Source organism: Pithys albifrons, chromosome 20 (assembly GCF_047495875.1).
Source record: "Pithys albifrons albifrons isolate INPA30051 chromosome 20, PitAlb_v1, whole genome shotgun sequence".
In the NCBI taxonomy this organism is placed as follows: domain Eukaryota; kingdom Metazoa; phylum Chordata; class Aves; order Passeriformes; family Thamnophilidae; genus Pithys; species Pithys albifrons.
The window spans coordinates 8,336,337-8,360,313 of record NC_092477.1 but is presented as its reverse complement, the minus strand read 5'-3'; the positions used below and the strand labels follow the sequence as shown (position 1 = coordinate 8,360,313).

At 42.2% G+C, this 23,977-nt stretch overlaps 1 protein-coding gene across 11 annotated transcripts in view; it reads left to right on the top strand.

The window, feature by feature from the left end:
• FNBP1 (formin binding protein 1) overlaps positions 1 to 23,977 on the top strand; it is a 94,762-nt gene that overhangs the window by 54,305 nt on the left and 16,480 nt on the right. For 5 of the 11 annotated variants that reach the window (XM_071574679.1, XM_071574678.1, XM_071574677.1 and 2 more), the window contains exons 7-10: positions 10,304 to 10,432; positions 12,197 to 12,343; positions 17,192 to 17,389; positions 18,764 to 18,946. In XM_071574679.1, the coding sequence (XP_071430780.1) occupies positions 10,304 to 10,432; positions 12,197 to 12,343; positions 17,192 to 17,389; positions 18,764 to 18,946 (657 nt within the window). The remainder of the gene's footprint in view (positions 1 to 10,303; positions 10,433 to 12,196; positions 12,344 to 17,191; positions 17,390 to 18,763; positions 18,947 to 23,977) is intronic. The other 6 variants (XM_071574683.1, XM_071574682.1, XM_071574681.1 and 3 more) reach the window with 2 other exon arrangements.

Here is a 23,977-nt window from a genome sequence, read left to right as displayed (position 1 = left end):
TGGAATTAAAACTCTGCAGTGATCACAATGACACACGCAACTAGAAGAGAATACAGCTGCAGTTCCCTAATGTTGAGCTGTGTGAGGCTCTGAAATGCTCACATCTCTTCATCTTTCAGACATTGAAGCCTTTGACAACTGCAGCAGGAAATCCTGTGCCAGAGCTGCCAGCCACCAGCACTTATCCCTTGCTGAGGGATTGCTCTTGTATTACAGTTTGCTAGCACTAAGTAACCAGAATAACGGCCAAGAAGCAAATTAAGAGTTACTTTCCTCCTTATTTCTCCAGGACTGATTGGCAAAGGGCCTCAGGTGTGTGCTTTGAGGCAGGGCTGGGTGTGCTCAGCATGTCCCTGGGTCCACACTCCTTTTGTAGGACCAGCTCAGTCCTGATATGCACCTTCTGTGCCACCTCTGTTGCCAGGATGGACTCCATCATCTTGCCAGCCAGCAGCCTGGTAGCTTATCTTGGAGAGAGCAGAGTGTTTGGCTTTTTTTCCTCCCAACTCCTTTTTTGGTGGCAGGAACATGGAGCAGGAGCCGAGTTCAGTCTCTGCAATGGGCACAGTCTTTATTCAGGCATCAGAACAGTGTGGAGCAAAGCACCTGATCTCCCCTCCCTGTTTGCAATGAGCCTCTAAATTACCAGCAGCCAAAGAGATGTTTGTGTCAACACAAAGTGCAGTTTAACACCAAAGTTTTGTTAGCTCAGTCTAGCACAGTCAGGGCAGGAAGCTCAGTGCCTGTGAAAATATCCTTATAAATATCCTTGTAACTAAATGGTGCAAGATGCTGATGCAGATTCCAGGAAGCCTGGTAGGTATCACTGAAAGCCTTATTTCATTTGGATCACAGTGGGATGTGTGTGTGCTGCAGAGCAGTTCTCCTTTGAAAACCACAGTGGAGCTGCTTCAATTTTTTGACCATTTGGGGAAGTGATCTCTGTCGCCAGCACGGAGCCACTGTACATATAAGGCAGAGCTCTATTGTTTCTGCCTCCCCTTCAGAGCTGCAATCACTAAAAATCTGACATCTTTATGGGATAATGTGGTACCCAGCGGTGCCTTTGCAGGCTTCTTGTAATAAAACAAAATTTAAAAAATAGCTGGCTTTTTTAAAGGTCTCTTTTCAAGGTAGGCTTTGTAGAATCTGATTTTAGAGAGGAAGTGGCTGAGGCCAACCATGGGAAGGGTTTGCCTCTTGTTTTGCTCAGCAGTTATGGGGAGGAGAGAGGTTTGAGGTACTTGGTGTCAGGCAGGATCTGTCCCTTTGCTGACGAGTAGCACTGTCGTATGTTGGCCATAGGTAATTATCTAAGATACTGTGGAGTTTTAAATGTATTTGCCTTTGTTTCTGATTTGGTTTTGAAGTGGAAAAACTGAGACAAATAGAAGTGATCTCGAGGAGCTTTCCCCAGTTCGCTGCATCTTTCAGATCAGGTTATGTCTGCAGTATCCAAGGAGTCCCAGAATAGCTTAAGATTTGCATAAAGCCTTAAAATACAGTATCACCATGACATTAGTTTTCTACTCTGTAAATATAATGACAGATACTGATGTTTCCTGCCTGAAGTTTCATTGTCTCTTCTCTTTTCTTATGCCTTGTTACCTGGTTGCTCAGCATGAATTTCAGTGCAATGTACAGTCTCTCTCCTTCCTTAACCACAGGAGACAAGTCCACTTAACAGTGCCTTGGGTAGCCACGAGCTGAATCACTGGCAAATTCTTACTGAACATGGATGTAGAAATCCTGCTCCTTGGAAAGTGCAATAAGCTGCTGTTCCAGGCTCTGTGATGCTGTCAGGTGGCAGCTCTTCCAGCATGAGGCTGCCCTGCTGTGGGACACAAATCTCTTCCTTGGGAATTTGCACATCCCTACAGTGAGGGGTGCCCTGAGCTGTTTATGTGTGGACTCTGGAGGTGTCTGTGGTGGGTGTTTCAGCCCTGCCCTGCACACAGTCTGGATGCTTTGCCAGGGCAGCAGTCGAGGCACAGCAGAGCCAGATGCCATGTGAACTGCTGGCACTGCACACCAACCTTGGTGACATCTCCAGCTCAGGGCTCAGCTGCTGCCACCTGTGTCACTGAGGTTTGCTCAGGCAGCTCTGTCAGCAGTAACTGCTGCATAACCCCAGGTTGTGGGGATCTGCCTTCTGCAGACTTTAACTGCTTAATTGGCCTAATTTTTCATGAGGTGCCAAGTCATGTGCTCTGTGACAGTGGGACTTAATATCCCCTCCCTCTGCAGTCCACATCAAGGCACCCACTGGCACAATCAACTTACCAGCATTTCTGAGAATGTGGTGCATGCAAAGGTGGCGTCAGAAGGTGGAGAAATTTTATAGTGTTTGTGTCATTAATGTGGCAAATACTGCAGTGAGTAGTTCCAGAGACTTTGCTTTTCCTGTTCTCTGCTGTGAACTTACAGAGGTGCATCAGTGAAATACTTGGGTGAGGTGTGCAGGGCTCAGCCCTGAGGAGGGTCTGGCCTGTGCATTTCTGATTTGAGTGAGACACTGCATAAGATTTTCCCATGTTCTCTGTGTGGTGATGAATTTTATATATGTTGAGTAAGCAACTGCTTCTCTTTTGCTCCCCAGATGAAACTGGCTAAAGCTTTTGTGTCTCTGCTTGTGACGTGTCTCATATTTCCCATCAATTCAAGTGCAGTCCTTGCTTGGTAACGTGATTTAAGGGCATTAGATTCATGCTAATGTTACTTCTCTGGGTTATGCAGACCCCAATATCCTTCCTGAACTGCTTCCTTCCTGATGGATGATGTAGTGTGTGAACACAGGGAGTCCCTCAGGACAGCAATTTGCATTTCTGGAAGAGTGAGCCTTGTTTACAACCTGCCGTCCCTGATGCCCTGTGTGGAGCAGCTGTTTCCCTTTTGGAATCGTGACTAATTTAAGAGTGTCGATTTCCACTCAATAGAGAGTTAATGACTCCAACAGGAGTGGCTGGAGATCTTAATAAATATCCATATGTGTCCCATACATACACTGTGTGGTGTTAAGAGATCAAAGAGCAGATCATCAGTCAGTTTTACTGTAAGATAAGGAAGTCCAACTGGACTTATATTTCCTCTTGGCTGGGCTCCTCTGCAGCAATGGCAATTTGACTGAGTTTTGTGACAATACAGCTCTTTTGGGAGGTGAATTGCTAAAGTGAGTGTGAAGGGGAGGTTTAAGAGGAGCTTCTGACTTAAGGATCAGCAGCAGTTTCAATCAGAATTGCAATATAACTGGTATTCTTAGCTAATGCAAAGCCATCAGTTCATGCTGTACAGTTGGACACTTGTTTGTAGTCATCCTTTTTCTGTCAAAACATTAGAACAGCTCTTTTCTCCTGTGTAAGAACTAAGGCCTGAGAGTTTAGTTAATTTAGTTTGCCAGCTCTTCAGTTTCAGTAAATCATAGAATACCAGGTTGGAAGAGACCTCAGAGTCCATCTGGTCCAACTCTTCCTTGGAAAACCATGGCCTAGACAAGGTGGCCCAGCACCCTTTCCAGCTGAATCATCAAGTGTCTCATGCTGGGGAATCCACCACTTCCCTGGGGAGATAATTCCAGTGGCTTCTTTTTCTCACTGTGTAAAATTGTCCTCTGGTGTTCAGTCTGGAACTCCCCAGGGGTAACTTGTACCCATTACCCTCATCTTTTCCATGTGACTCCTTGTAAAAAAGGGCTTCTCTGTAGCCACCCTTGAACTACTGGAATGTGGTGATAAGGTACCCTAAGCCTTCTTTTCTCAAGGGTGAACAAACCCAGATCTTTTAGCCTTTCCTCATATGGCAACATCCCATTCCTTGGATCATCTGTGCTGGCCCTTCTGGACCCCCTCCAGCCTGTCCATATTATCTTGTATGGTGGGGACCCAAACTGAGCACAGTGTTCCAGGTGTGGCCTGACAAACACTGAGGTGGGGAAATGCTGAGAATACCTGCCTTTCCAGTTGACTAATTCACCTCTTCAAGAGACAAATTCATGTATTGTGCCTGTCAAGTTGGTCTTCAAGGGTGACAGATTCATGCTGGTAACTTTCTTCAGCCCTGACTGTCTGTTCTGCACTGGCTGTGTTTGTAAATTCTTCGTTGGAGAGAGATGACTAGAGCCATGCCCAGTATTCCAAGTATGAACTAAGCAATCTATTACACAGTCCTGAAATTTCCATTATTTATATTTGAGAAATAATTTCCACTATTTATATTCAATACTCAGAGTTATACACTGCAGGATTTAATTGCTTATGTAGTACAACTAAACAGAGCTCCAGAAATCATTTAAACATTGTTGGCTGCTGCTCCAAATACATCTTTTCTTGTTCAAATCCACATAACCTTCCACCCACCAAGGTTCTCCTTTATTAATAAACTAGACCTGTTAGATATCCGTGTGGAACTGCATTTCTCTGAGTTGTGTGGCAAATTCCTGGGTGTTAGCTGGGATTTGCACTTTGGTCACCCAGAGAGTTTGGATATTTAGTATTCCTGACATGAGAATGGCAGTGCAAGGAGACAAACTTTTGGATTCAAGACACAGTTATTCCCCAGGGCCTTGGGGCAGTGTGCTGAGAGGTGCTTCTCTGGCACATGGTGTGGTGGCATGTGCTGCATTTCTTAATTAATTGAGTCTGTCTTCATTGTTAGGGCTTCACTAGGGCTGTGTTCCTTTGGGATGTCTCTTGTTAGTGTGAGTTTCTGAATTCTGGCAGAATTATGTGCAGTGGAGCTGCACTAGATAACAATTCCTGAGCTGTGGTGATGAAGATTTTCCATCCTCTTTCAGTGGTTTGCTCATTTGTGTATTGTATTCAGCCAAAGGATTCCAGGGATCCACAGAACCTCAACCTTCCTCCCCACCTTCTCCAGTGTGAAAAGAAAGAATTTTTCCCTTTCTTTCTTTTCTTGTCTGTTATTTTAAACCCCCACTCTGCCTTTTTTTTTCCTTTCACTAAAGCAAACCTCAAATCCTATTTCTGCTTGCCAGTTTAGAGAGACCCAACTGGTTATTGTAAAATAGTAAACAGTGCAGCTTGATTTGGAGGCTGTGTAAACCCAGGCCTGCAGTCCTGGCCCTGTTTTGAAGTCTGTGGCAGGATGCCCACTGTTATTAATGATTCTGCAAAGGCTGCTGCTCCCAGGAGGCTCCCTGATGGTGCCCAGTGGTCACTGAGAGGCTGTGGAAAGAGGACCAGAGCCTGCAGCTGAAAAATCTGTGAGCAGTTGAAAGCATTCCTGACATTGGTGAAGTGTTTCTGAGTCTGCCTTTATCATTAAGTTATTTTGAAGGGCTTGGGTAGTGGAGGGGAGGGGGCAGGGGTGATTTTTTTTTTTGTATTTGCATTTTAGTCTGATCTTGGATTTGCCAGAGACGGCTCTATCTTGGCAGGCAGTGGCCTGGCAGTGATGCATCTCACATGCTGTCTGAGCTTGAAAGAAAAGAGGGGGTGCAGAATGGGAGAAAAGAAAGAAGAAATAAAATGACACCACAGTTTTGACTGGAAACTCTGCCATTCTGGACAAGAGCGACTGCTGAGAAGTTGAACTGTTCCACTTGGTGTGGAGCAGCTGAATAGCAGCCAAAGTTTTTTTCTGCCCTTTTCAGTTATTCATATCACTCCCACCATAACAGCCCTGAGGAGCTGCATATTTTGTCTGTGTAAACCCAGAAAACAGTGTGTCTATTGACCCTCTTGCTGTTTCTGGAATGTGTCTTAGAAAATTGTTCTCAGCAAAATCTCCCCATTCTTTTCTGCACCGGAGACCAAAACAGCAGAAAGTGGATCTGGTTTGGAAAAATTTCTCCTACACTTTATCATCACTTACATCTCATATGAAATAAGATTTTGGGGGGAGAAGGTGTATGTAACCCTATTAAGGATGTATTTTTTAATTCTCTTAAGAGGCAGCAACGTAACATGTGGCAGCTTCTTAATGCTTTCTTCACACCAGGGTTGGCAGTGCCCATCACAAAGATGTCCATATTCCCTTTCTCTGTTAGATTTTCCTGGTCAAAGATATAAAGTAGTAGGACTGATTTCACACAGATCAATATATAAAGCTTTAGTAGTCCTGCATGTTTGTAAGGACTGTGGAGACATTCACTTGTCTGGAATTCTTTGATCTCGTTCTGCTCTTTCAGTGATTACTTAAGTTTCATCATATTGCTAAACCACAGAGGTTTCTAGCAGGTGACAAGAAGGTTCAGGCTAAATATATCCCTCAAACACAGGTTCTTTAGAGTAAAAGTGTTGCCAATTTCTTACTTTAAAGGGGAAAAAATACCTCCATAAGTACTTCAGTCAAGTAAGATTTTAGAGCATCAGTGTTCCACCCTGGCATCTGCCTCTGGTATCTCTGGGCTTCTGGTAGAGTCATTTAAATATCTGAAATTCACTTCTGATGCTGTTTGAAAGTCTGTGTTTTTGCAACTCAGTGGTTAAGTAGAAAATTGTGCAGGAAATGTGGTTAAAATAATCTTGAGAGAATACGTTTGTGTTCTTCCAGCTACCTTGACATAGATGTCATAGTGGGTGTTGCAGGCTCATATGGCTATTGAGTTTAGTGTTGTTTTTCACCTAAGGTGGGTGCTGCTTGGCCTCTTTTTTTAAAACAAACAAACAAAAAAACCCCAGTTTTAAAATGCTAAAACCACCCACAGTTCTGATTTTTTAAAAATCAACACTTTGAAAGTTATTACTTCTCTGCAGTTCACTACTGCCCTGCATTCTCCCCCATCATCCAGCGGGGCTGGATGTCTGAAGGAAGGATAAAAGATTGGGTTTGATGATATTTAATGGCAGTTCTGTACAGATGCTGTGAGAGGAGGTCACACATAATAAGCCTTTCCTGCTTACCCTGGTGAGATTTTCCCTCTCTGTCTATCAGAGTTGTGCTTCCTTTACCTGGAGTGTTCTCTGAGTTACAGCAAACACTCCCCTGGTGTGACTGTGGTTAAATCTGATTGCCCTGGCAGTGGGAGCCTGAAGCTTAACCTGCATGCTCCCTGCAAGGGCAGTGGTGCTGCAGGTGCTGGGCTCTCACTCATTTTTGGGAGCATTTTACAAGCATTGACAAATGTGACCTTTTGGTTTTGTTGCTGCCACCTGAGTTCAGTAAAGAACTGCCTTAACAAAACCAGACTGTGGAGAGGAAAACGGTACATTTCTACACTGTGGACATTTATGTGGGGACAAAAATATGTTACAAGGGGTGGTTTGTGGTTGGGGGTGTACAAAATCTATGTGTGTCTTTTGAAAGCAAATTTTGAAAGCAAATTGCTGCTGTCCCCCCCCAGATCTCTCGGGTTTACACACCGTTTTTGCTTTTTGATGTTGCTGAAAGGTGACCTCATTCTTTCTTTCTTTCTCTGTTGCATTCAGAGTACCTTGCCTTGACATCTCTTACAACTGAGCAGTCTGGCAGTTTGCAGGAGATCTGGATTGTGGTTTCACATGTGCTGCTGGAAATGTGAGCTCTTTCTTGCTCAGTCATCCCTGCCCAGTTAAAGGAGAGAGTGTGTTAACTGGAAGCTGCATCACAGTATCATTCTCTTATATCTGAAGTCATGGTCTGGTTTTCCAGAGCCCAATTATTCCAAAGCCTTTCCTTCTGGAAATACCGTTCGGAGAAAATATTTTAACATTAAGAAGCCCCCAAAAGCTTCTCTGAATCTCTTTGCATGCCCAAGTGAGCAGTAAAGAAGGCAAAACTTTATTTTCCTTTAAAGCTCAACTATAAATTACTCCTGAAATAGCTCCTGTGACTCTCTGCAGCTCCAGGCTACTGCATCCATTACTCTGAATGTGAAACTCAACTCGTTTTTATCACTCTGTGTTTCAGCAGAGTGCAGGAGCCTATAAAATGTAATTCTGTTGACATTAGAATGATGATGTTAGAGTAAGTGACATACTCAAATGAAGTAATAGAAAAATTCTAGACTTTTTTTCTTTGATATTCTTATTTTAAGATCCAAATACCTCATTGGAAAAATATTTAAACTGTTTGAAGCTTGCCAAATGCATTAAATGGCCAGGAGAAACAAAACATCACTGGGGCTCTCACACAAAAATTCTTGGTTTTGGAATGCACCCAATTTTATTTACTCATCTGCTTCCCCCTCTTATTTGGGGCCAGTTAAGATCATTTTGGAAACAGAGTGTCTACTCCTGTATACATTTAGCTCAGAGTGACTTTGTCATATCCAGCCAGTGAGTCTGCACATGAAAATGAACTCTGGCTTAATGCTTGTTGGATCTGCCTGGAAATGTGTAATAATGGATTTCTTGTTTTTCTGCTTCAACAATAGAGTCAAGGGACAAATTCCAGAGTTGTGCTATTTAAAATTATTTGAAAAAAAAATAAAGAGAGAGAGAGAGAGAGACAGCTGTTTGAGTGGGAGTGGGGCTGGTGTAGACTCAGCTCTAACAATGGGTTGCTCTTAGGTAGATGAGGAGAATGGGCCTCACAAATGGATATTGATCTGCAGCAGCTGGGAAGTGAGGATGGGCTTGGGGGACCAGTGTGCCCCTCTCCTCCAGCTGTCCTGCCCTTCCATGGCTGACCTTGTTTTCCTGCTAAATTTGTGTTTGTAGCACAAGGCTGTGTTGTTTTCCACTCATATTTAATGTCACTGCAGATGAGTGTGTGCGTGTTGAAGTGTGATAAGGTTTATAGCATTAGGGCAGGGAAATGATTGATGTGGCTCCTTGGAGTTTGATTGCAGCAGGTAAATGTTCTGAAGTTAAACACTCATCCTTTGCAGGAGTTAGTGGCCAGTTAAAATTCCCAGGGAACAAGCAAAGTTGAAAATCTGTCTTCTATTGAATTTATTTATTTGGTTGTAGTCCCCTTCTTTTCCATTTGATGCTACTGTTTTATCCCCTATGATGCACTTAGTGCCTGGTATCTCCTCATTCTGCTTGAATTATTTTTTTAGAAAGATTGTGAAGGGGATCTGGGAAATTCTTACAATTGACTGCAAAAGCAATAGCTGAACTGAGGTGAAGTAAATTATTAGGTGAGATGTGGGAGTTTGACAAATGACAAATTGAGATTTGAAACCCTCTGGCAGAATTTGTTACCTTCCAGTTATGATTACTAAAATGTTCCATGATTTGGTATTTCATGGATTTATTGTCAGGAAACTATTGTCTGTGTGGAACAGTTCAAAGAATAACCCTGGTCTGAACTGGATTTAATGGGAGCCCACATGAAATCTGCTAAAATTCCTTGCAGTGTTGTGTTCCCTGAAACACTCTGAAGCACTTTAAATAGTTTTCAAATTTAAATTTTAGATTTAAATGGGATTTAAGTTATAAATAACCCCCTTGTCTTAAGGGGTTATTCAGAAATTAAACAGCAGAGCTCCAGCCAGGTGAGGGGAGCAGGAAAAGGAGGGAAGGACAATGTAGGAAGGGCAGAGAAGGAAAATTTGCTGTTTGAAGGCCACTGGCAGGGAAGGAAAAGGCATCTAAACCAAACAGATGGGATAGGCAGGAAGGGGATAATATTGGGCAGTGAGACAGATAACAGAAGGCCTTGGGAAAGAGAACTGTAAGGGAAGGAATCTGAAATATAAAAGGGTCACTTGGGGACAGATTATTTTAGGGAAAGAAGTGAGATTAATTGCCCAGTGCTCTGTTGTGTTGAGTAGCAAAGCAAATCATCTCTGTGGGTAAAAATAGGAAGGGAGTTGTGTCTCAGCTGCTGCTCAGGCTCTCCCCTTTCCTTGTGAGCTTCATGCCAGTGCTGTTGGAGGGAGTGTGGGTAAAGGACCCTGCAGAATACACAGAGTTAGGGTGTTTTGCCATGGTTATGTTGGCTGAGGCAAGGGAAATGAGCCAAAACTGTGCTGTGTTTTTTCTCACTTCCCTTTCCCCAGAAAATACTGCTCAGCAACAGGGAAGGAGTTCATTAAAGGAAAGCAGGTACCATTCAGCAGGGCATATATGGAGCAACAAGAGTGTCCACAAGTATGTTGGGAAGGTGCCTGCTCAGTGGGCAGGCAGAGGGACAAGCTTGTTGTGGTGTTTTACAAGCATGTGAACAAAGGGTGTTCATGGAGTGCAAAATGCCCCATGGAAACAGCACATTGGAACATAGGAAAGGAGTAGCAGCAGCACTGTCCAACTGCAGCTTGTGCTGGATGAGATGAACTCCTTCACTAAACAGGAGTAAACCAAAAGCTAAAGTGTTCTGAGTTCCATATCCCAATGTTCCTGGATAGTTAGATGAGGAATCCCACAGTGCAATTGCTTTCTAAGTAGTAAATTATAAAATTCTTTTGCTCTTTCTTCAGGCAAGGCAGCAAGCCCAGCTGCGACATCAGATGGCAGAAGACAGCAAAGCAGAATATTCTTCCACCCTACAGAAGTTCAACAGTGAGCAGCATGAGCATTACTACACACACATACCAAACATCTTCCAGGTAAGGGACACTGCAAGGATCCAGAGTAGCCCATAATCCTGTGGTAAGAACAGAGAGTCATGCTGCACATCACCTCAATTCTATGACCTTGACTTTTACTTTTTGGTGATTTTTTTCTTGTCACTTAGCAAGTTTTATATGCAGTTTGCCACCCCAAGAGGTGGTAGGGTAAATTATGCCTGTTTCTTAGACTAGATATCAAGGGATCAATAATATGAGGAAGGTGACATTGAACTGTCATGGCAAATTCTAACAATCTTTGGAATCCTCAGTCTTGCTCTGTCCAACTCTTGTGTCTGTGCAGCTGGGGATGAGAACATCATGTGCATTGTTGGGGCAGGAGTCAGCTGGGCATTGTTGCATCTCCCAGCCCTTTATAACCTGTGTTCAAATCAGACTTCACAGATGTTTAAATGTAACCCACAGTAATTCTGCAGTAGTGAATGCCAAAGGTTTAATGCTGATTATGTCCTGAGGTGCCTAAAGAAAGGCTGTAGGGAAAGAATAAAAATACCATCCCATTTGTACTGACTGAAGATCTGAGTTTGTGCTCAGCTGAATGAATTGAGATTAATGTAGTAGAACAGAAGTTCTAAATGACTGTTCCACTGTGATGGGTCATGAGCATCACAAGTGGAAAATACAACCTTTTTAAGGGAGGAAATGTCACATGGTGGTCATCAGATGAGAAAGAGCTGATGTTTGCGTAGCAAACACGCACTTTCCTGCCATTGCTGAAACCTCTGAGCTAAATGGACACCTCCTCTTTTGCCTTGTGGTATTCAAACCAAGGCATTGAGGTAAATTATTCCTGGAATCAAATATAACATTTTTGCAATACATTTGTGTTTAATGGAGGAGCTGGTAAGGCCCCTGATGTGCAGGTGAGCATGTAAAGTCCTCCAGATGTGCCTCTTCCCTATCAGTGCACCAGTGAGCCCCAGGGCTTCCTTTTAAATGCTGAATTAAGTAATTTTGTAAAGAATTGATGTTACTTGTGGATCTGGCAAGGCAATGGGAGTTTTTAAGCTGACAATATTCCACAGGATTCCTGCAGTCCAGTGTGAAAGAGTCTGTTCCTGTCCATGCCCTTCTGTATCCTGTTCTAGTTTGTCATAGTAGAATTATGCCACATCCAGTTCCCCTCTGTTGTAAATGAGAGGTCTGTGGAATAGATGCTGGAGATTTTGGCACTGAATCCACTGAGCAATGAGGAGCATATGTTGGGAAACCCTGGTGTGAACAACACATGATGTATTGTACATCAATACATGATATATTGCATTGTGAACTATACATGATGTGTAGGGCTGATTGAAAACCAAAAATTACCTTCTAGGGAAAAGCAGAAGGGAAGACATCAAGAGTTTTATTTACTTGGGTTCTGCAGAGGAGTGAAAATAAGCTCTTTCAGAACATGCACAGAAAATGAATTTATTGCAGCAGAAATTCTCTTAAAAGCCTTAGGAGCCAATCCTTACAAAAGTCTAAAGCTGGGGTTTTGACAAATCAGCATTTTTCAACATAAAAAGTTAATTGAAAAATTCCCAGTAATAGTAAAGGAGATTACTTTTAGAATGACATTTTAATGTTTGAGGGAACAGCATCACTTGGTGCCTTCCTGAGAACAGCTGTCCTAGTTTTTCCTGAAAAATACATTTAAACCTAAAGTTTTAAAGCAGCTGATGTATGCTGGGAAGGAAAATTGGGTGCAACTGTGGAGTCAATCGTGATGTTTGATCTGAATGAAATGTAATGTTTTAGAAAATACAAGAGATGGAGGAGAGAAGGATCGTGAGGATAGGGGAGTCCATGAAAACCTTTGCCGAAGTCGACCGCCAAGTGATCCCCATCATTGGGAAGTGTCTGGATGAAATAACAAAGGCTGCAGAATCAGTGGATCACAAGAATGTAAGTGTTGCATTGTTGATTATCATCTTTACTACTGATCTCATCTATATGGAGAATTAAATCCTGTGTCCAGGCTGCAGCACGAGGACTTTGCAGTCACAGAACTGACCCAAAGAATGGCTTCGTGTCCCAGGCTGCTTTGTCTGGGGCAGGATGTGCTCAGGTTATTCCCCAACTCTGCTTAACACCCAGAAATGCCTCTACTGCCACACATTTCGTTGTTAAATTTTATTCTTTTTGGAATATTCTCTTCTTTGTTTAGGGTACTTACTTTTCAAAATACTGTAATTGAAAAATAGGCTTCTGCATAGAATAAGATGATGTTGGGCAATTTCAGATACTTAGAAACCACCTTTATACAAATCAGTGATTTTTATGTCTCACAGTCAGAAAACAGTGTTTCAGAAATTTCTTCATTCCAGTTAGTTTTATAATAATGAAAATCTTTTAAGTATTGGCTACAGAAACCATTGCAAACATCTCTGGCAAACTCTTCCTGTAAAATCTTGCTTTGCAGAGGTGAGGTTTGCTGGCAATCTGTAAATGAGCAAACCTTGCTTTCTGAGCATCACTGCAGGATGCAAAGAAGCCTTTCTGATAAAAAGGCTGATAAAGAGCTCGCTTGAGCTTCCTGATATTCAGTGACCACAAGGGCAAATGTGTTTTCTGTTTTGTTTGCAGAATGATCTGCTCCCTTCCTACATGAAGTCCCTGTTCTGTCAGCCCTTCTCATGGATCACATTAGTGCTTCAAATCCAGCATGTGTCTTGCTGGCTGTTTGAATTTCCCATACATGTTTTTCACTGGAATCTTTTCTGACCTGGTCAGTGCCTGGAGACTGCCCTGAACTGGCAGCACAGGCCTGAGACTGAAGTTTGGAAATTAATCCTCTACTCTCTGTTCAGCAGTTGCTCTCACAAAGAGCAGCACAGAAACCAGGGAATCTGAAAATCAGTGTCTGAGTGAGAAATGGGGAAACTGGGGCACAACTCCTGTGTCAGAACAACATACCCTGCTTGGTGAAATCATGCTGGGGAGATTCATATCTCAGCCTCTGCTCTGCTTGAGTCTTCAAGTGAGGTCTTGGCAAAACACACAGCTGGGTGTTTGAAACAGGGTAAATTTTATACTCATGTTGCACACAGATAAGTCAAACTGATGACTTGTGTGACATCAGAAAATGGTGGCTTTGAGTATTGATAACTAAATTTACCAGGATCTCCTGCTGGCAAAAATGTGTTTAACCAAACAACTTACATCTGAACAGTGACCAAGGGTTTAGCATGTTCTATCTGGAAACAGCCAAGTCTATAAATGGTTCTTTTTTTCTTAAAAATCATCAAGGATTTTATCATCTCTACAATAATAGTTTCTATTTTTCCTGATTCTGATGAAAGTGTTGGGCTGGTTCCTGTCTTCTGTGGCAATGCAGGTCCTGCCACTGTATCCAGATGGCCACAGGTGCCCATGGGAGCAATTTAAAAGCTGTATTTTCTTTATTTCCAGCTAATGTACTGCTTTTGCCACTAATGCAGAGTGTTACCACAGACCTTTACCATCTCACCCCTTAATATTTCAAGAAGCAAGTCTGGGCTCTTTTAAACAGCCTTAAGGAGAGTTTCTCCTTTTCCTCCGCTAATTGCAATTGAATCTTGTCTCCTTTCCTCCTCCTTAAAGATCTTTGGATAGGAAAATCCACTTGATGTGTGCTGTGGTCAACCTTGAAAGTGAGGTCACATTCCAGGAAAGGTGACTGCAGGGACAGCTGGTGGTGGTAGAGCAGGACAATGAGCAAACCCCAGAGTTGCTGAGCAGGGAGAGCTCTGTGTGGATCTCTGAGCCCACACAAACATGTGCTTCCCAGCTGGGAGCAGATCTCCAGGATCTGGGAGTCATAAACACCAGTACAGTATCACCAAACTTGAAATGGGACACTGCCAAAAGGCAGTGATGCATCTGGAGTTTGTGTTTAGCTCTTGGTATCCTTTGGCTTTATTTCACTTTTTTTCTGCCCCATTATCACATGCAGAAGGGGAGAATTTAACTGAAAACTGCTCTTTTTGCATTAACTTCTGCTTCAGAAACCAGGGCTTTAAATGGAATAACCAAAAAGAAAATTTACTGGTCAGAAAAAAAAAAGTAGAGAAAACACCAATTCTCGTAGAATTTACCTTGTGTACCAAACCATGTGATGACTGTAGCTGCAACTATGTTGGAACCTGCAAGTTCTGCAGCTTTTTTTGCTGCCAGTAAAATATTACCAGCTGATGGTAAGGTATTGCTGTTTTATTTTGGTTTGCTCTTTTAAACAGCAGAACTTTGCACTTTATGTTGGTATCTCGGAGCTTTTTAGTAATCAATTTTCAGCTTTGGGTAGGTTTGTGGCAAGCTTTGGCCAATGGAGTTGGAGTTCCTGTGGGATTTGGCAGCCCCCATGATTTTTAGCATCAGAATTGTATAGTACAATAGTAAGGCAGGGTGTGTTTCTACAGTGACTTTGAAACTGCCAACAGGCTTCTTTTCCACAGCCAGCCCTGAGTTCCCTCTCTATTCATGCTAGCAGGATTCTGGAGCATCACTTGTGTTCCAGGGCCCCTGTTTTATTGGATAAAGAACCAAAATGACATATTGGATCAGATTTAATACTTTCTTTGTCATGTTTAAGCTGCAGAGTATAAAGTTCTGCCTCATGCCCACTTGCAGAGGGGCCACTCTTTCAGGCTTAGTTACTAAATGTGCAACCATGTAAATAGGATTATTTATTGCCCTCATTGAAGTGTTTAGAATTCCTGCTAATAGTAATAGAAACTGGGTTTAGCTGGGAATGCTGGTTAGCTGTAACTGTGTTTCTGATAGTTTTAAATATTTTCTTTCTTCAATTTCCCCTTTCTAACCACTTGAGCAACACAAAGGGCGTGTTGCAAGGGTGAGCTGTGGTGACTGCCAGGTGAACCTGTGTAGAACCTCATTCAGAAGGCTCCAGCAGGAGATAAAACTAATTTGTTATGGAGTTTGGAGTTCCTGTTATGACATTATCTCTGTGATATATGGAGCATGCTGGTTATTTTTAGCTCCATTGTAGTGGAAGGATGTTTTAGCTAAATGGAAAGAACACTAAAATTAAGAGGAAAATGAAAAGCATCATGAATAGAATAAAATACTGGTGGAGTCTTTAATATAACACTGTGTAGTCTCTTAGAATCATAGAATGGTTTGGGTTGGAAGGGACCATAAAGATCATCTCATTCTACCCCCTACCATGGACAGGAACACTTCCCACTAGACAAGGATGTTCCAAGCCCTTTCCAGCCTGGCCTTGGACACTTCCAGGGATGGAGCAGCCACAGCTTCTCTGGGCAACCTGTGCCAGGGCCTGCCCACCCTCACAGGGAAGGATTTCATCCTAATATCTGATCTAAACCTACTCCTTTTCAGTTTGAAACCCCCTGGATTTCTCCTGAACAGCATTTTATCTACAGACTTACACAGAATCTGTGAAATGCCTTCAAAGCAACAAGTTCCTCTGTTTATATGAACAGGATGGTGCTGCTCTTCTCTAGAGACTAATAAGATATTTGTGTTCTGAGGCACAGTTTGTCTAAATGATCTTAAGAAGAAAGCTGTCAGAGTATAACAAAAACCTCTCCTCCCCAAAAAAACAAGTAGATGAGAAGTGTGTAAAAATATTTTTCCCTGAATCCATTAGTTTTCAATGCATTTGGCAAGCTGGGCTCTTAATCTGAGCTCATGTATAATTCATTGTGTTTGTAGACCTGAGTAGGAAAAGTGCTATGTATTGGGTTTGCTTTGATTTGCCTTTTTCTTCTCCCTCTGTCCAAAAGCAAAAAAGTAAAGCCATTGCACTCAGTGTACAGTCAGTGTGGCTGAATTACCTCCCTCCTAATGTGCCATAAGGGAAGGTGGGTTCAGAGACCTTCAGTCTTTGTTACGAGTCACTGACCTGTTCTGGTACTGAGGTGTGATAGATTTCTGGTCTGTACATTTAATAAACTCTCAGTGCTTTTCACCTGCAGACATCAAAAGGCCTTTACAAGAGGTTTGTACCAGAATTTTGATTTTTATGTTGGAAATGAAAGAAAGGGAATGAAAATATTGATGACTGCAATCTGCTTCAGGAGTTGTGCAGCTTGGTGGGAGTCTGGAATGAGGAGATCTGAGTCTAATCTTCCAAAGCATCGTCTTCAGTTACCTTCAAAGAACCTATGCTGTAATGATAGTTATATATTATTTATTTTCCTCAATAGATCATAGTCCTCTGTTTTTTATCTGTTAGTGTTTTGAGTAATGACTCTCTGATACCTCTGTAAACTAGACTGGAGTTTCATAACAGCAGTAATGGACTATTTAAGACTAAAACTCCCCTTATATATGGGAATAAAGCCTTATTTCCATTGATTGTTTATTTAGGGATCTATGATGAATTTGAGACTTGTGTTCATTTCTGTTCCCTGTTGTAACACATTCTGACAGATACAGGTTGGAGATTTTTGTTCTCTGTGGGGTGATTGTTGTGTTCTTAACTGCATTTACCACTTTAGTATCTGGAAGGATTAAACACCACCTCAGAGTGGGTGGTTTTGGAGGGATACCATGCTGTGCCTAAGTGGGGTTATTTGAAAGCACATCATGGTAATGAAAATAAGGCCAAGAAAAATGCCCTGGTCTTGGAGCAGAAGGTGCAGAGACTTGTATTGATCCTGGGCTCTAGAAGGGTGTTCATTCCCAGGAATGAACCTCATCTTGTCCTGTTCTGTTTCAATATTCCACCGATTTGCTGACAGCCCTCATTGAGGTATTTACACTTCTGTTGGATCTCTCCCATTGCAGGATTCTCAGATGGTAATAGAAGCCTTTAAATCTGGGTTTGAGCCTCCAGGAGATGTCGAGTTTGAGGATTTCACGCAGCCCATGAAGAGAACTGTGTCCGAAACCAGCCTTTCCAACTCCAGAGGCGACGGCAAAGCAGAGCCCAAGTTTGGCAGCAAATCCAAGGGCAAGTTATGGCCATTCATCAAGAAAAATAAGGTACTGATTTGCAGACTTGAGCTTGGTGCTAGTATGTGTTTTGTCAGTAACCTCTGTCTTGTCTGGTAATCCTGGCAAGTTCAGTTTTCTTAAAGAGAATTTTAGAGTTGGAAAGTTCGTATCTGATGTCTTAATGTGGTGTTTTGTTGTAGTCTTTGGTTACTTAAATTTGTTTATATCTTTAATTTTTTTCTTGTGTAATTTCTTTAATTATGTTACAGTTTTTAAATTAATTTAACTTAAGTTGTCACGTCTCTGCCATGGTCCATTTCTGTTCCTAACCCTGAGGAGGAATCGTAAACCACTTACCTAGTGCCATGTGTGCCAACTAACCCTGTTCCTTGTGGGAAGCTTTAACGTGGCATTACTGTTTTGACACTCCTAAAACTCTCCTTGGCTCTTCATTTGTGTTTCCAGTCTGTGCACTGGGGTGAGCAGGTGGGTGGCTGGAACAGGGAACTGCTGGGGTTCATTCTGAAGCACAACTAATGGAGCAGAACTAACTGAGCAGTTGACTTTTGAAAAAGACCACATTAACTTATGTATCCATTAAACCTTTTTCATTCCACTGTCATATTTTACACCATAATGCATGGCAACATTTATCTGGGGTTACCAGAACGTGTCAGGGTGACTGGACTGAATCAGTTTTCAGTAACACTGATGGAAGCCCAGAGTAGCTTCATTGTTTTAACCTCACCCTTGCTGTGACCCTTCATCAAACCACTTCTAATTAGAGTAAAAAAGTCTACCAGTTCTCAAGGGGTCATTCCTGTAGTGCTGGTATAAGACAAAACTCAGCTGTCTGGTGCTTACATCAGTGTAGCCAGAAAATAAAACCCACCCAGGACTAACTCCTGAGCAAATCCATAGAATAATTTGTACAAGTGAAGTGTGATGCACAGCGCTGGGGTACAGATTTGGAAGCAGGAAGGAATGTGGTTTGTTGTTTTCCAGATAATAGAAACGCTACTGGGCACTAAGGTACCTCCCTTATCTGATCCATTTAAATTCAGGTATTTGAAAGCTCTATCCATATGCATTATTCTGAGCTGTCCACAGAGCAGAGCAGGGCAATTTATGGGGATAGTGCTGCATGGAAGAGTCTGCATGAGCTTCCCTCAAAGTACTTTTTTGTTACTCTTCTGTTGCATCACTTACTAAAACTTTCATTTCTCACACTCTTCATTTAACACGACTCTTAACTACTGCTTTCTCCCCTCTTTTGAACCATGGCCTTAAATATTTAATTATTTAATTGGTTTTTTTGTTTCCTCTGAATTTCAAATATCGGTTTTGATGCTTATTTTCGTTTTGTGTTTTATCTCTTTATTTTGGTTTTTATTCTGTCACTTCTCCATCTCTTATACGTAGCTTATGTCCCTTTTAACATCCCCCCATCAGCCCCCTCCTCCTCCCCCTGCCTCTGCCTCACCCTCTGCTGTTCCCAACGGCCCCCAGTCTCCCAAGCAGCAAAAGGAACCCCTCTCCCATCGCTTCAACGAGTTCATGACCTCCAAACCCAAAATCCACTGCTTCAGGAGCCTAAAGCGCGGGGTAAGTTCTCCTCTGGATACCTCTCTCTCTCTTTCTCTCTCTCAATCTCTCTTTTTCTCTCTTTCTTTTCTTCCTTTCTTGCGCTTTTATTGCACGTTCTGTTATGTAAAAACTTGCTTTGTTTTGTGAATGGTTCCATTGTGTTTTATCATAACATGCAGACAAATCCAAGGATTCCCAACCTATAAAGCCATCTGTAGTCAAAAACCCCACAGTGAAACCACAAAAAGTACATTTGCTGATGGAAATGTCCCCGTTTGGGTTTTTTGAGGGGAGGAGGGATTGTCCAAAATGTGGAAGGATGAGCTGAAAATGAAATAATGCACATGTAGAAGCTCAAGTCATTAGTTTTCATCTTTTCAGGGTGGTTTCAGCTCAATGTCTGTGTCAGAAGGAGAAGAGTAAATTAGGAGGGCTTTAGAATATAATTCTGATTTCAGTTGATGGAAGTTCAGTCATTTCCCTGAAATGATCTGACAGTTCTGCTGGGGCAGTGGGAACTTCTGTTCCCTGTGCACTTCAGGTATTAGTAACTCTGAGTGTTGGGATCAGAAACAGGTGAGGTGGGAAAGGTGAAGTGATTCTGGGTGGTAAGAAGGTTGTTTTTGTGGCCCTTGTGTGCTTCAAACCTGGGCTGCCTTGTTGGGAAAGTCTGGGGGAGACACACCAAAGATAACTACAATTGGCTCTAAATATTTGGGACTGACATTCTCAAGGGCCTTAACTGCATCCTGTAGCATGAATTTTCAATAAGATTTGGAAAAGGTTTGATTTGATTCCTGTAGGGAGACAAACTAATGAAGCTTCCCACCAAGTTTATCATGTCAGCCTTTGGGTCAACTTGAGCAGATAGTTTGGGTTTAGCAGTTTTTAAAGTGTCCAGAGAAAAATTAAAATCCTGCCATGCTCTTTTACTTTTTTCTTATTAGTTTTAAATGGGGTTCTTTGCCACAGTTCTTATTCTTGGGACTTTAAATGTCAATGAAGTATCTTTGCAAAAATACCAAGTTGAGAAGCTCTTTGTCATAGCCAGTAATAGCTGCTGTCCCTGCAAAATGTGGAGGGAAGACATTAAATGAGAGTTTGATAGACTTTGTGACAAAGAACAGCAAAGCTGGGGGGAAAAAATCCATGCTTGGACCTTGCAGCCTTCCCTAGAGGCATTAGCATGCAGAATTTTAGATAAGGAGGAATTTTTCTGGGCATTTCCCATGAAGATTTTTTTTTTGTTTCTGAACAGATTTTCACTTCCCAGTGCTATAATGCGCAATTTCAAGGTGTATTCTGTGTGCAAAGGCTTTGTGAGTGCAGTATCCAAGCTCCAAACCACAGATGGGATGTTCTGAGGGATTAGGGTTTGGCTTTCCCCTGCCAGCACCTGGAGCAGTGTCAGTGCTGGCTTAAGCACTGGATGGTGGAAAGCAGCTCAAAGCCTCTGTGGCTGGTTTGGGGATTCAACTGGCTCTGGGTCACACTTGATCAACCCTTTGGGACACATCTCCACTGCTCCAAGGTGTGTCCTTTGCTGCTGACAGAGGAGGAAACATGGCCTGAGTTTTCCCAGGTCACCTGCTCTGTTCCTCCTCCCAACAGCAGCTGTGGTTTTATTCATAAACTGATGTTGAAGTGTTTGTGTTGAATTAAACCCTCTACTTGGTGGTCTTCATAAGGAGTAAATAGAATGACAGGTCCCTGAGATAAAAATTTCCATTTTCCAAACAAAAATAGGACTTTGTCTTCCCAGAACCTTGCACAGGGTGCAGTTGTGCTTAAAAATTGCTGGCATAACATGGCTTTGCCTCCAAGGTGAAGATCCTTGGAATTATTTCCTCCTGCAAAAACTGCAGGATGGAGACACAAGTGTTCAGTATTTAAAATGTTTTTTAGAGCAGACTGTTACAGTGAGGAAGTGACTACTTTAAAAAAGCCCAAATTCTGCTCCAGGGACTGCACTGACATTTAGGACTAAGGACTGGAGCTGTATGAAAGCAGAGATGATTTCAGTGGGGAACTTCAGTGGTTAGTTACAAAGAACTGGGAACAGGCTGCAAACAATACACTGTCTGGTCTGGTCACAGACAATATAGTTAAAAAAAATGTTTTAAACAGAGCGAGTTTCAGTTCTTTGCTAGGAAATTGCCATTTAATGGGACACTCAGAACCTAAAAAATCCCACTTCTGATGCGTTCCACTGGGGAAGTGGGAAGTTTCTAAGCTGCCCAGAGGCATGATCTGTACATGTCCCTCCTGTTCTCAGTTGCAGTTTGGCTCAGAGAGTCTTTTCTCAGTGGTTTTTACAGGAGGAGACAGTTTTTTTTCAGTTCTGCTTCTGCAGCAGCAGAGCTGGGGACGAGCTGGGTGGTGGCACCACTGCGAGGTGGGCAACTGGAGCCATCCTGGTGCTGGGCAGTACTGGGAGAAGTCAGGGGGATGTTGCAATATAATGCTCCAGTAGTGCCATTCACAGCACAGAATAGTGAAAATAGTGCTGAATATTTCCCAAAGACTGGTTTGTATTTCCATGGGCACATCACACATTTGTATTTCAAATGTACAAATTCTTGCTATTGTATTTGGCTATATAAGCAAGTAGGAGTAATTACTTTTAATATTTCATGAAGAAAGGCCATTATTTTATGTATCAGCTATCTAAGAAATTCAAGCAAACCTCACAGATTCTTTTAAGTGCTTTGTGTCAAAGGTTAAATAATGAGAACAATGTTCTGTAGTTTTCTCTGGAATCCCTCAAATTTCTGCTGACACATTCACTGAGAATGGGCAAGGAAGGGCTATTGCTAAATCTTCATTTAAACCTTTCACTGTGTTCTTTTTCTCTTTCATTTCCTTCCCTTGTCAGCTTACCAGGATGTTTGTATGTAAATACTTTTCCTGCCCAGCTCATCCTGTGGATTTGGAGGCCAATATTCAGATCATCATCTCTGTTTTTCCAGAGGGATGAATTCAGGCCATTTGGTTCATCCAGACATGTAGAGGAGAGGCTGCAAAACTGGCAGTTTGCTGAGTCTCATGTGAAACGTTTTCAAATTCCCATTTTATAGGTCCTTGGTGATTTGTAGTGTACAAATGGTCAGGCTAGAAGATCATCAAAGTGCCATATGACCTTCAAAATTAAAATAATTATAACCAGGCAAAAAGGAGATCAAGAACCACCCACAAATCTTTTTAATTTATCTGGTGAAAAACAAGTGGTTGGTCTGTTTCAGTTGTAGGACCCCCTTTATATTCAGTACAGACAGACAACACTGTTAATTCTGCTTTAACCTGATGAAGTTTAATAAGATTTCCTTTTTTCATTCTTTTCTGTCCTCCTGTTAAATCCAAAAATATCTGAATTTTGCTTGGGGACATGAGCAGTAATGTCAGGAATACTGTGGGTGGTGGTGCTGCCAGGGGAGTGAGGAGGATGTAGGGAGGAACTCTCCTCTACACAGAAGAACATTTGGTCTGTACAGAAGTACATCAGGGAAGCAACTTTTGGAAGGTCATGCAGGGAGCAGCAGGACAGCACAGGGTGACAGGAGTTTGGATCATTTAATTTGCTCTGAATTTTGTCTCTGCACTGCTGGGTTTGTGCCTTGGCAGAATTCCACTGCAGACACCTCCAGGGAAGGCCATGAGGCTCTCCAAGTGTCGTTTGAGAGATTCAACCAGATTTGCCAAGCAGGTCCTTCCTGGCTTTGTTGATAACCTGAGCTCTCAAATCTTACAAAGCCAAAAAACAATGTTTGCTCCAAAGGAAACAGAATCATACTCCTTTTTTTTTTAGTCCTGACTTAAGGGATAAGGAAAAGAAAAGCAACTACTTGACATGCACAAGTCCTGAGACCTTTACCAGGATCAATTCCAGCAGCAGAACTTCATGTTGTAATTGATCCCTGAAACATAACACATGAATGGATTCCCATGCAGCTCCTCCATGGAATCTGGGAGATCAGGATGTGTCTGGAGAGGCTGTGTGGTTTAGCCATTTCCTTTCAAATCTTCGTGTTAGAATCTTATGTTGCCTTTGGAAAGAGGAGTTGCAAAGCTAAAGCAGCAAAATCACTGGTGACTGTTAAAAGGAATTATATAATTAGCTATGATATGTCCTGTGCCCAGTCTGGTTTTAATTTTGCTTTCAAACCAAAAATCCAATGACTCTTTTTTTCATGGAACAAAACAGATGCCTGAGCAATTCACAACAGATGCAAGGTTAATGTGGAGGCACCAACACCAGTATCAGTGCTCACTGCCAGTATGAAATCCTAGTCTGTTCAAAAAAAATATTTAGGTGCTGACTCTTGGTGGTGTCTGTGGTTTTCTAATCACAATTTTTTTTTTCCTTCAAGCTTTTTCTTTATACCCCAGCAGCAGATATGTCTATTATAGAGAACACCATAAAACTGTTAGAGCACTTATTATGGATCAGAGATAGGAGAGGGGGAAAAATCTCTTCTTACTCTATTTTTGTGAGTGCTGTTTCTAATAGCTCCTGGTAGTGGTATAGTGGTATAACACTTCAAATCAACTGCCTCTTTAGGGAAGTTAAAGCCAGAAGAGTGCAAAGAATGAGGAACCACTTACATAACTCATATTTTCATTTATGCTTGCTCTGCTTTTTCTAATTCCTTTCTGAGGACAAAGGAAACTCAGTATTCTCTGCTGGTTGATACTAATTTTGTGTTCTTTTCTTTTATTGCTGGAGTGGCAGTAACATCAGCACCTTTATTTAAAGAGCAGTACCCCAAACTAACACCGTCCAGGGGCAGAACTTACACCTCTGAATTGCTCCATGTGCTTTGTCTGGACTTGCCTTTTCTCTCCTGCCTTGGAGCCCAGATGGGACCGAGCAGAGAGGATGGTCTGGGAGCTGGGACAGATTTTGCTGCCATCACCCAAATTCCAGCCTCCAGACAGTTCCATAAAGCACAAGGAGGAACTTTTGTGGTTTCCTTTTTAGTGGAAGTTGTTGACTTCATTACAATGTGATTTTATTTCCACTGCACCAGTTGATGTTCTCCCTCCCCGTCC